Source organism: Lontra canadensis, unplaced genomic scaffold, assembly GCF_010015895.1.
Source record: "Lontra canadensis isolate GAN:19392208 unplaced genomic scaffold, GSC_riverotter_1.0 scaffold33, whole genome shotgun sequence".
Lineage (NCBI taxonomy): Eukaryota > Metazoa > Chordata > Mammalia > Carnivora > Mustelidae > Lontra > Lontra canadensis.
In genome coordinates this window covers 8,680,758-8,693,095 of record NW_022631027.1, presented here as the reverse complement: position 1 = coordinate 8,693,095, position 12,338 = coordinate 8,680,758, and the positions used below count along the sequence as shown (strand labels likewise).

Sequence of the window (12,338 nt, the reverse complement as noted above, 5' to 3'; positions counted from 1 at the left end):
ATCTTGGATAATTTCTCTCGCCTTTCGAAGGCTTGGTTTCCTCATTTGCACAATGGTGATAATAATTCATGTCACATATTCTCATTTTTATTTAGTACCTTTAGGATCTTCGGGAAAGTTTCCCCAAACGAAAAGGAAACAGCACAAGTTTAAAATAATTAGTCACCTACCGCTGATTCACAAAAGGGCTGGAAAGTTCTGCAAGCAGGCGAAAATTCCCAATGTATGCCAGGACTCCATCCCTCTGGATTATAAACATAAAACACAATGTCAGGGAGGACATGTTTATCAACATTTCCAAATATAAAGGAACATTCAATAACTTCTCAGCATAAAATAACAATTGATATCAAGACAGACCAAGCGTCCTAACTGATTTTCTTCTTTATGAGAACTTAGAAATGTCACTAGAATTCTAAAATATTTTTAAAATACATCATATTGTACACTTATGTTCACCTATAAAAACAGATTTTAAGCAGTTGTCCCATGTTGAACTAATGAATTCTGCAAACAGCCACTGGTGACAACATTCTCGAATTACTGTAGAAATGATGATCAAAGTAGTGTGAATTTCAGAAGTTGAGGAATTTTATAGCAGTTAAATACTTAAAAGAAACTCATTTTTATATCCATTAATAAAAGCAACTTTAAAAAATCTCAAAAGTGTACTTAACATCCTAAATAACATCTGTAAGCCTGTGAGCAGATGCATATTTGTCAAAAGTAACAACACATGCTAAAATTTATGTATCACATTTGACCTGAAAAAAGTATGTCAATCAGAAGATACTACAGCTAAAACACACACTCTCAGGACCTCTCTGAATTTAGAAACAATGCCCAGTACACTGTATGAATTTAATAGGAAAAGTAGAACAGAGTTACTAAACTCTGAAGAACAAAGAAGTATACATTAGAAAGAAGAACAAAAGTATACATTCCAAAAATATCAGGTAATTTAAACACTGTTACTAGGTAAATAGTCATTCCAGCACTTCCAACTCAATCAGAATTATGATCACACACAAAAAGAAATAGTCGTACCTGAGCCCAAAACATTAGATATACATGGAACTTCAGAAACCCTATTCCTATAAGCTATAACATGCTGCCTTCCAAAATGGAAACAATATAAAGCAGTAAAAACAAATGAACATTTTATTTGAAGGTTTTCAGTTCTTCTCCATGGAAATTATTTTAGGGATTGAAAATTCAGAGCTGATTATACAAATTATCTTTTCCAAGACTAATCTAGAACTTTTTATAATCTCAAATTCACTGGCCTTAGTGAAATTGAAATGTGTGATGAGGAGGAAGGAAGGAAGAGGGACAAAAGAACAAAGACAATGGGCAAGGTGAGTACTGTGCACAGGGGTGATCAACTTTATCTAAAGTCAGCAGAGACACAGCCACACCACTCCAAAAACACATGACAACACAGAAGAAATATTACTCACAGGTGTTATTACTTTAACAGAGAACTAGAATCAGTATTTATCTGAAATTATATATTGTTCTGTACTATTTCGTTTTCTGTTATGGTAAGAGCATTTATTTCAACAAACAGTAAGGTTAACAAGGGTATTTAGTAGTAATTAAGAATAGGACAATTTAACAAATAAAATGTGTGAAAATGTAGTGTGTGTGTATGTGTGTGTGTGTGTTTTAAGGGGAGGGGCAGAGAGAGAGGGAGAGAATCTTAAGCAGGCTCCATACCCAACGCGCAGAGCTGATGGGAATGACAATCTTACCACCCTGAGATCATGACCTGAGTCGAGATCAAGAGTCAGACACTTAACCAACTGAGCCACCCAGGAGCCCCAATATTTTTATGTTCCTTTCTGCCCTTTTTGTTTTGTTTTTACTTTTTTTAAAGATTTTATTTATTTATGTGATAGAGAGAGATCACAAGTAGGCAGAGAGGTGGGCCCAGAGAGAGAAGGGCGGAAGCAGGCTCCCCGTTGAGCAGAGAGCCCGATGCGGGGCTCGATCCCAGGTCCCTGGGCTCATGACCAGAGCCGAAGGCAGAGGCTTAACCCACTGAGCCACCCAGGCGCCCCTTTTCTGCCCTTTTATTTAACCTTTTTTCTGGATATTTAAATCTAGTAGGCTATATTATTGTATATTTTCAGAGACATACATCTGAGACTTTGTAAAAGGGGAATGTAAATACAATGGGACTAAACAGTTATCTATATTTAATAAAAAAATAACAGTGACATCTTATCCATGATACAGTAGGATATTTTTACTCTTTGCTTCCTTTTCCACTACTACTTTTCTGAACTGCCTGTAGCCTTTAGGTGGGGGTATATATATATATGTTTTTTTGCCTCCCCACCCCCAGGAATGAACTACAGTCCAACAGAAAATTCACTTTGACTTGTAGCTCTGCTCTTGTCAGTCCACATTACTGATATTAGTCTAACAGGATGACCTCAATTTAAATATTTTCTTAAGAAAGGTGTAAGCAGGGGCACCTGGGTGGCTTAGTTGGTTAAGCGGCTGCTTTCAGCTCAGGTCATGATCCCAACATCCTGGGATCCAGTCCAGTATTGAGGCCCCTAACAGGCTCCCTGCTCAACAGGGAGCCAGTTTCTTCCTCTGCCTCTGCCCCTGCCCCTCCCTTACTCATGCTCACTCTCTAATAAATAAATAAAATTCAAAAAAAAAAAAGAAAGGTGTGAGCACAAAATACTTGAGATTTTACTTACTAACAATGGCAGGCTTTTTAGAGTTACAAGAATTAAGTTTCCAGTTCTCTTGAAAAGGCCCACCCACTTTGAACCTGTGGCTTCTTTTGTAGACCAGCTATCCGTCTCCAAGATCGTCTGCATGCATAAATTCATCATATAGACTACCCATTTGTAAAATATCCATCCTTTTCAACACTCCAAAGCATACTGGATGGATTCCAAACAAGTTAACAGTTCTAGTCAAGAAAAGCCATTCAATGTGGCTACTCTTTTCTGGTAACATTTCTGAGTTCAGAAGCAGTCTTATTTCCCCAAAATGAGTCATTATCCACTGCATGAGGGTCCGTCACAACCTGCGCACCACATTAAATAACTAAGGTTCGGACTGTTCTTCCTTTTCTGGCGTTTTTTACAGGTTCCTCGGCAATCACCAAACCTTTCAGAGAGACAGTACATAAACACCCGTTGATTTAATGTGAGACTTTTCTGCCTTCACATCCTCAATTATTTCCAAAATCCAGAAGGACATTCTCCTTGCCTCATACTCTAAACACATAATTTTACAGCTGGTCAACATCTGCTAGCAACAATCGTAGCTATGGGGTAGGCAAACATCTATGGAGGTCATCTCCCTCCATTTCCATGAAGTAAAACCCTCATTGTTTTTGCAGGTTTTAAGGAAGCTAAAGGGAAGAAGGAACTTTCCTTACAAAACCCTCAACGTCAGAGGTAAGCAAATCACATCCCTTTTTAGCACTGTTCTAAGAATGCAAGGCGTGGAAGACGTTTCTCAGGTAGTATCTTTTCATTTTCTTTGGTAAGAAGTTTACAGACTGAATGGAATTTGCCAAGTTTACATTTGCACTGTCTGCCAAATATACAGACTGAGCAAAAGCTAATCCATATTTGAACAATACACCAACAATCTTTGTTTTATGTGGTTTCTTTATAATCTTTATAGGAATCGAAAATTCAACTTGAAATACCATTTTTCAAATCAAAGTACCTAAGAGCTAGGGAAACATCTTTGTGTTGCTGTGATTTGGTGCAATACTCAATGGAGTGAATAAAGTTAAGACTGTTGGTAAGATCCAACAGAATCAGCTCTCTATGTTGTAAGAAGCCAACACGTGTTATCAAAATTTACTTTTTTTTTTTTTTCACCGACAGGATGTTTTAGTTGCAACCTCTGAATCAGGAAATGTAACTTTCGTCAGTTTCATAGAACAATCAAGGGAAAAAATAAAATGTGTATATCCATGTGACACATCCATGTTAATTCAGTGCCTACTGTTTTCAACTGAGCAACAATATCTTTTTGGAAGATGAAAAAAGTGCAGATGGATTTAGATGCACTTGCCTGTCTCATTCAGACCTGTGAGACTCCATCTCTGCACATGCTTTTACATTCTCATCTCTACCAGGCCCACAAGTTTGCTAGAGCTGCCATAACAAAGAATCACAAGCTGGGCGGCCTGAACAACAGGAAGTTATTGTCTTACAGTTCTGGAGGCCAGAAGTCCGAGATCAAGATGATGGCAGGCCCATGCTCCTTTGGAAGGTTCTAAGGAAGGATCTGCTCCTGGCCTCTCTCCTAGCTTCTTGCAGTTCCTTCGCTTCTGGCAGCCCAACTCCAATCTTCACATGGCATTTTCCCTGTGTACATATCTGTGTCCAAACTTTCCCTTTTTATAAGGATACCAGTCATATTGGATTAAGGACCCATCATACTCAACTATGACCTCATTTTCACTTAACTAATAACATCTGTATTGATCCTATTTCCAAATAAATTCACATTCAGAGGCAGTACGACTTAGAACCTCAACAAATGAATTGGGGGGCAGGACATAAGTCAATCCCTAACAATGTCCAATGCCAAATTCTTTTCCGCACGTTGTGTCTGTTTTGGTTATCTAATTCCCTACTCCATGGGTCTTTCCATCCATCTATAATAACATATCATTATATACTAATATATGTAATAATACATATTATACGTATTTCCATATATAATAACTGTAACCTTTATTGGTGATGCTTGGAGCATTCTGGTGTTGGTATCATAACTAGTCTCATGCTCATTATCTGAATTTCCAATGGATAGTCAAAGATGACCGTTAAGGCTCATGATTATAACACTTCTGTTGCATCATTCAGGGTAATGTGACAATGAACGATCCATTATTGTGAACTGCAAATCATGGTTGCCAAGATTTTTTGTATCATAGGAAAAGATTTCACAGGATGTGAAATTTTCAGTGGTAAAATGATAAAACCAGGATGGACATGGGCAGGCCATCCCGTCTTTGTTTTATTATGAATCTTATTATAATGAATCCCAAATGGCAGGTGAACTTTTTCATTTTAATATATAATCAAAATCACATTCCCAGTGATGAGAAAGAGGAATGAAAAAAGAATAAACCTCTCTAACTCATCTAGCACTAAGAAGCACTTTCAAGATAATAGGAAACAAACTTTCATATTCCAAGTTCCTGGATGTTTCATGGACTTATTTTTTAGTTTTGGTGATTTGTTTGAAGTTTAGGTGAGTATTTCCAAAGGAAGTGGTTAGAATATTTAAGTTAAGAAAAGGTCAGAAAAATAAGTAATTGTGTTTAGTTGGAGATCATCCCAGGAAAATTAAACAGCTGAAATGTCCTGCTTTTCTCTCTTACCATAGCTAAATTCTGCAGTGAGTAGAGAGCAAAGGAGAAGAGCTTTGAAAATAATGCACAGGTAGAACAAGACTCTTGGAGAGGCAAAAAATGTAAGGAAAATAGTTACTTTGGTGAGATTCTTACTTGAAGCAGACATACAAAAATCTTGGAAATATTTTTATTAGCACAATCCTCTATTATTATGAATTCATGTATGTAACAAACATTTACTCTTATTTTTAAAGTTAAATTCTCTCATTTATAACATTGCCTTTCTTTCCTCAGTTAAAGACCGCTCTTCTTCCAGTCTATTTTTTCTAACAATCTTCTTCTTTTGTTTATTGTTTTAAATCTATGGCACTCTAGGTAACTACATCCAATGTTGAGAGGGTATGACAGACCAAACTGCTATAAAGTATCAATTTATATATTATATAAAAGAATTATCATTCCTAAGGTCAGCCAAAGCCTTGCTAAATTACTTACTGTACCTTTCAAATAAATCATTTTTCCAAAGATGAGACCCAATACTGAAATTTTTAAAGTTTTTGTGATATCTTAAATATTTTCAAGCAGACACACCAAAGTCATACAAAATATTCAAATAGCATTGTAGTAATATAGTTTTACTCTCAAACTTCAAGAAACAATTTTAAATATTTCTCTCTAGTGAGCTTTAAAAATACAAAAAAAAAAAAAACCCGAAATATACTAAGGCTTTTTTGAGAGTTTAGAAAATTATTTCTTCTAACTCTTTTCAAATTGGTATAAAATTAAAAGGAACTATTAACCAAAATATCAAATTATTAGCAGATAAAACCTGACTTTATAGTAGTCTTTAAATATTAAAAGTTACTAGTACAAATTATAAATTTGATATGTTGCTTTCATCTAAATTTAGCCAAAACGCTGTATCGCCACACTTTGAAAAGACTTTCTCTTGAGTCTATAAAAAATTGGCCACAGCATCCTGGCGTTTCTTCTAATTTCTTTCACCTCTTCCCAAAGAAAATGGTTAGTTTTCTCATTTCTAACCCAGTGGTTCTCAAAGTGTGGCCCCCAGACTAGCAACATCAGCTTCGCCTGGAAATGTTGCTAGACATGAATATTCTCGGGCCCCATCACAGACTCATTGACTCAGAACTCCTGGGGGTCAGGCCTGCTAAGTGATTCCAATATTTACTAAAGTTAGAGAACCACTGTCCTAGCTTACAAATGACCTAGGAATCTCTAAGCTCTCGGGGAACTGCCTCCCTACTTCTCTGAAACTGTAGTGAAGATTTACAAAGTCCCCATCAGATCCCACAGCATTATGAAGGCAGACAAGCTACATCCCTCTAGAAGTATTTTCCTGACCCCTTAATCCCCAGCGGGGTCAAGTGTCTCAACAGATCTGTCTGCTTGTCAGCATGCTTTTCCCTGCAAGTATCTACATTCTTTGTGTCTTATTCACTGTTCTATCCATAAAGCCTAGAGCAGTGCCTAGACCATATTTCCTGAGTTGAACCTCACCTCCTCCTCATTGTGAAACAGAATCATTTCCAAAACCAAAATCCTAAGAGTCCTACAAACCTATTTCTGAGTGGGTGAGCACTCTGATGAGATTAGTATTCCACTCTAAAAGAAAAGGAGAAAAATATCCAGATTTTAATTTTGTAAAGAGATAAGTAGATAAGAATTAGAGGTCATCATAAATGTGTTATGGTTAAAAAAAAAAAAAGTTCTGATATTTAACTTCCAAAACGTGATACATTTATATTAGTGAAGCAAGACAAAAAAAAAAAAATGGGTAGGCAAGCAAAAGAGATGGGGAATATCACCTCACATCCATCAGCTTGGCTAGTATCAAAGATAAAAAAAAAGGAAGTGTTTGTAAGGGTTTGGAGAAAAGGGAACCTTCATGCACTCTTGGTGGGAATGCAAACTGATGCAGTCACTGTGGAAAACAATATGGAGGTTCCTCCAAAAAATAAAAAATAGAACTACCATATTATCCTGCAATTCCACTTTTTGGTATTTACCTGGAAAAAAAAAACCAAAAACCAAAAACAAGAACACCCATTCGGAGAGAATCATGCACCCCTATGTTCACTGGAGCATTATTTACAACAGCCGAGATATGGAAGCAACCTAAGTGTCCACCGACGGATGAATGGCTAAAGAAGGAGTGGTGTTCAGATACGCAATGGAATATCACTCCACCATAAAAAAGAAAGAAATCTTGCCATATGTGAGAACATGGATAGACTGGACCTAGACAGTTTTATGCTAAGTTAAAGAAGTCAGAGAAAGAGGACTACCATACGATTTCACTTATATGTGGAATCTAAAAAACAAAACAAATGGACAAGCAAAACAGAACAGAAACAGACCCACAGATACAAAGAGCAAACTAAACTGATGGTTGCCAGAGGAAATGGGTATTGGTGAGGAACAGGGCAGGGGGCAAAATGGGTGAAGGGAGTGAAGAGGTACCAACTTCCGGTTGTAAAATAAGTCATAAAGATGTGATGTTCAACAAGGGGAGTAGAGCCAATAATACTGTAATAACTTTGTATGGTGATGGATGGTATAGACTGAACATGGAGATCATTTGGTATTGTATAAAAATATAAAATCATGATGATATAAGCCTGAAACTAATAGGATGCTGTATGTCAACCACATTTCAATTAAAAAAGAGGTAGGAGAATTTGAGACCTGCCTAACAGCTATGGATCAGAAGGGAAACAGCTAGAAGCAGGTTATGAGGGGCGCCTGGGTGGCTCAGTGGGTTAAGCCTCTGCCTTCAGCTCAGGTCATGGTCTCAGGGTCCTGGGATCGAGCCCCGCACTGGGCTCTCTGCTCAGCAGGGAGCCTGCTTCCCTCCCCTGCCTCTGCCTGCTGCTCTGCCTACTTGTGATCTCTCTCTGTCAAGTTAATAAATAAAATCTTAAAAAAAAAAGAAGCAGCAGCAGCAGCATGTTACGAATGAGTACGCCAGCAAACTAAGGAGCTGATTATTAACTGCATGACCTTGTGGCTGTTACTGAATTTCTCTAACCCCTTTCCAGATCTCTATAAATATGGTGAACGCTTTTTAATAGCGGTGCTGTTGGGAGTGTGTGGCTGTTGCTGCCAACATCCTCATCTTCCCCATTTTCTGGAACAGTGGAATGACAGGCTTAGAATTAACTGATAGATGGAAGTGCCTAAGAATGCCCTTTGATTATTACCACTATATCCCGATGCTGATGGCAGAATTTCCATAAATATTTCTCGGCTGGCTGACTGTTAGAATCTTTCAAAACCTTATTCTATTTGGGAGATTCATTATTATAATTAAGCAATTAAGTCTGAGGAGGCAAGGACAGTCAGTAAATGATCATGAGCCTGTGGCATGGAGGCCAGGATTTGAACCCTAGCTCTCCCGGGTGATCTCAAGTGATTCAGTTTCTCTATTTGTCAAATGGGCGTAATACCATCTTTATGATAGAACTGATGCAAGAATAAGATGAGGTATGTAGTAATGGCAGCCAAGATGAAAACAGAAAAGGCACTCCAAAAGTGGGGGAAAAATTGTAGTTAAAGGTGAAAATGAACCTAGTACTTTTTCATATCATGATTAGAAAGACTAATTAAGCTTCAGGACAAGTCCTAAAAGGGCTTATCCCTTCCTGTCTATGTAGTAGTCTTCAGCTCACTGATATTTGGGTGAATTCACAGGACGAAAGGCCCAGCCGGAAATGATGAAGAAGAGGTGAGAAGAACGACACGTCACCATCACAGTTAGTGAGGACTAAATGGGGACTCACTATTGCCATTTCACTATAAAACATAAATTATGTCAACACATCACTCCTCAAAAAGTGGTTAATGTTACTTTCTAACTGTTGCAGAAAAAAAATCCAATTTCAAAGGGAAAAGAAATTCTTCTAAGGGTGAACTGTTTTATTTACAGAATAGGTTATACCAACTTTCTATCTCACAACCATACTTCACCCAACCCAAACTTCACTCTTTTCATGACAACTTTATGTTCATTACCATCATAATGTAGTAGGTTTCAAACGGCCTCTGAAGATGGCCTACTTCTATTACCCACAGATTGTTTAATCCCATCTATCAAAGCTCTTCCAATTTGCCCTTCATCCTGGACAGCTCCACAGTGAGAAGTGCAGCATCTCCTAAAGCTGCTTTGGGAGCTATCTTGGGATTGTTCTTCAAAAGTTCCAGAACGACACTGCACCTTCTCTGACTTCCACCGGCCAGTCCTACTTCTCTGATCCAGGCAATCCAAAATCTCTTCTTCACATGACAACCCTTCAAAGATTTAAAGACAGTACATGTCTATCTTCTTTCCAATTTGCTCAGAAAATTCTGGTCTCCCCTCTTCAGAGTTCCTGAGCCTTATTAACTGCCAGTCTACAGAAAATGAAAACGAAGAGAACAAACAAGAAAAACCAACCAATCTCTTGGTGAAAAGAACCATTTGCACAAAATAATCTCTACCCGGTAACCAGTTAAGTCACACATGCACATACATCTTTCTGAAGGCACAGGGTAACCTTTCCGAAGATAATTTTAGCAGAACATGTCAACATACTTCAAAATGTACATACCGCTTGCTCAAGATTTCCACTCTACAGAATTATTCTTTGAAAATAATTGCGTATGGGACAAATATGAAAAGATACAAGGCCGTTCACTTGATTTATACATAATGGTGAAACTCAGAACAAACACATAACAATAGGGAATTGGTTAAATATGATTATATATCCACATGCCGTCAAAAGAGATAATGATCCAACCAGATGGCCTGAGAATGAAAACATTTTCAGAACTTACAAAAGACTTGGAGAATTTACCTCCTTCCCACTCTTCCTTAGAAAATCATTTGAGGTTATGCTGCAGCACAATGAGTGAGTGAACCAAGAAAGACAGACACGGGATCCAGGAAACAGTGGCCCCACACCAGGAAAGTCATGGCAGGAAGCCCAGGACACTGGGCAGCAGACCTAGAGAGCAATCTGTTCAGACTGCAGTGGGGACTGGAGGAGGGCTCCAAGGGCTGGAAAAGACGATCACAGAGATGCAGTGCTATCCTCCAGAATATGGAACAACTCAAATGTTAAATGTCAAATGATAAAGGCAAATGTTGCTAGAAAAAAGGGGGGCATCAGAAACTCTAAGCAAAAATTAGACAGGAAATAAAATCGTGCTTGTGCAGTGAACTGTTTTAATATAATCGTCATAAACATGTTACTCACTTTCTCTGTGTAGGATCAACTAGATATAAAAGAAACCTTAATGTGATTATGGAATAAAAGATAAACAGTTTAAAATCTCGGCAAGACAAAAGTCCAAGTGACAGAAACTGAGAGGAGAAGTATGGGTTAGAGACACAAAAGGAAGAACAGGAACACTAATACCTTTACCTCAAAGAGTATCAAAAGGTGCTACAGAACCAGAAATGAGTTTTCAGAGGAAGTGAGACAGAAACTAAAACTCCTTTAGCAACAGTGAAAGAAAGGAGGGAAAGGAGATAGAGGTGTGAGCGTCAAATTCTTAAGTCATAGCAAGAAGTTAATAAATGCTTTCTAACATTGACAAATAAGATGTGAGTGACAGTCTCTGAAGACGGCCAGCACTAATTCCTTCCCTCCCTGTACGTGCACAATGCTCCTCACATCAAGAGTTGGGCTTTTATTTTCCGCCCCTTGAATCTAGGGTGCCGTAGGAAGCTCACTTGACCACCAGAATACAGTGGAAGTGACATTCTGGGTCCTTCTGAAGCGAGGTCATGAGAAGCCTTGCAGCTTCTTCCTGAGAAGCCCAAGGCACACGGAGGGGCCGCATATGGGCACTGTAGGCAGCAGTCCTGCCAAGGTCCCAGCAGAGAGCCAGCATCCGCTGCCAGCTGTAGGGATGAGCCCCTTCAACTGGGTTGAGCCTTTAGGGGGCTGCAGTCCCAAATGCTACCGAACAGCCCCCACTTGAGAGACCCCACACAAGAACTGCCCTGCTTTCTTTGTGGGTTTTTTGTTTTTTTGTTTTTTATATCATTAAGAACTCATTGAGTCAATGGGTTTCAATGGTCACAGTAGTTATTCTGATGATCAGAATGCCACATTTTTAGCCAATGGGACAACCTTCATGTTGGTTACTGTGTCCTTCTGACACAAGCCCATTAGTCTCTGATAGATTCCTTGCTTTCTGACCCAAGATTACCAGAGTTATTTTTTTCTAAAGATTTTATTTACTTATTTATTTGTCAGAGAGAGAGAGAGAGCGAGCGAGCGCACAAGCAGGCAGAGTGGTAGGCAGAGGCGGAGAGAGAAGCAGGCTCCCCGTCGAGCAAGGAGCCCGAGGAAGGACTCGATCCCAGGAACCCCATATCGTGACATGAGCCGAAAGCAGCGGCTTAACCGACTGAGCCACCCAGGTGTCCCCAGAGTTATTTTATTGTATGCAATACTTCAATATGTAAAACAAGTTCTAAATTTTAGTTTTGATCCCATTTTTGTAATATATAGTTATACACAGAATGGTATTTTTGACTTATGCATTCACACATAGGAAAAATGCAGAAATACACTCTTAAATGTAAATGGTAATTAAGTAAACATAAATAGTTATCTCTGGGCTGTGGGACTGGGACATTTTTTTCTTTTTGCTTGTCAATGTTTTCTAATCCTCCAATAAAAATGAATGGCCTGTCTAATTAGTTTTTTCAAATGGCCTCCACTTATATATTATTTTTCATAGCTATTTTTCACAGTGGGGCACGTGGGTGGCTCAGTTGGTTAAGCGACGGCCTTTGGCTCAGGTCATGATCCTGGAGTCCCGGGATGGAGTCTGGCACTGGGCTCCCTGCTCAGCAGGGAGTCTGCTTCTCCCTCTGACTTTCCCCCTCTTGTGCTCTCTCTCTCTCATTCTCTCCCTCTCAAATAAATAAATAAAATCTTTAAAATTACAATGTTGTTATACAGGG

At 38.6% G+C, this 12,338-nt stretch overlaps 1 protein-coding gene across 3 annotated transcripts in view; it reads right to left on the bottom strand.

The window, feature by feature from the left end:
• LOC116873385 (TLC domain-containing protein 4-like) overlaps positions 1-12,338 on the bottom strand; it is a 100,712-nt gene that overhangs the window by 19,643 nt on the left and 68,731 nt on the right. For all 3 annotated transcript variants that reach the window (XM_032867186.1, XM_032867185.1, XM_032867187.1), the window contains one exon: positions 171-244. In XM_032867186.1, the coding sequence (XP_032723077.1) occupies positions 171-244 (74 nt within the window). The remainder of the gene's footprint in view (positions 1-170; positions 245-12,338) is intronic.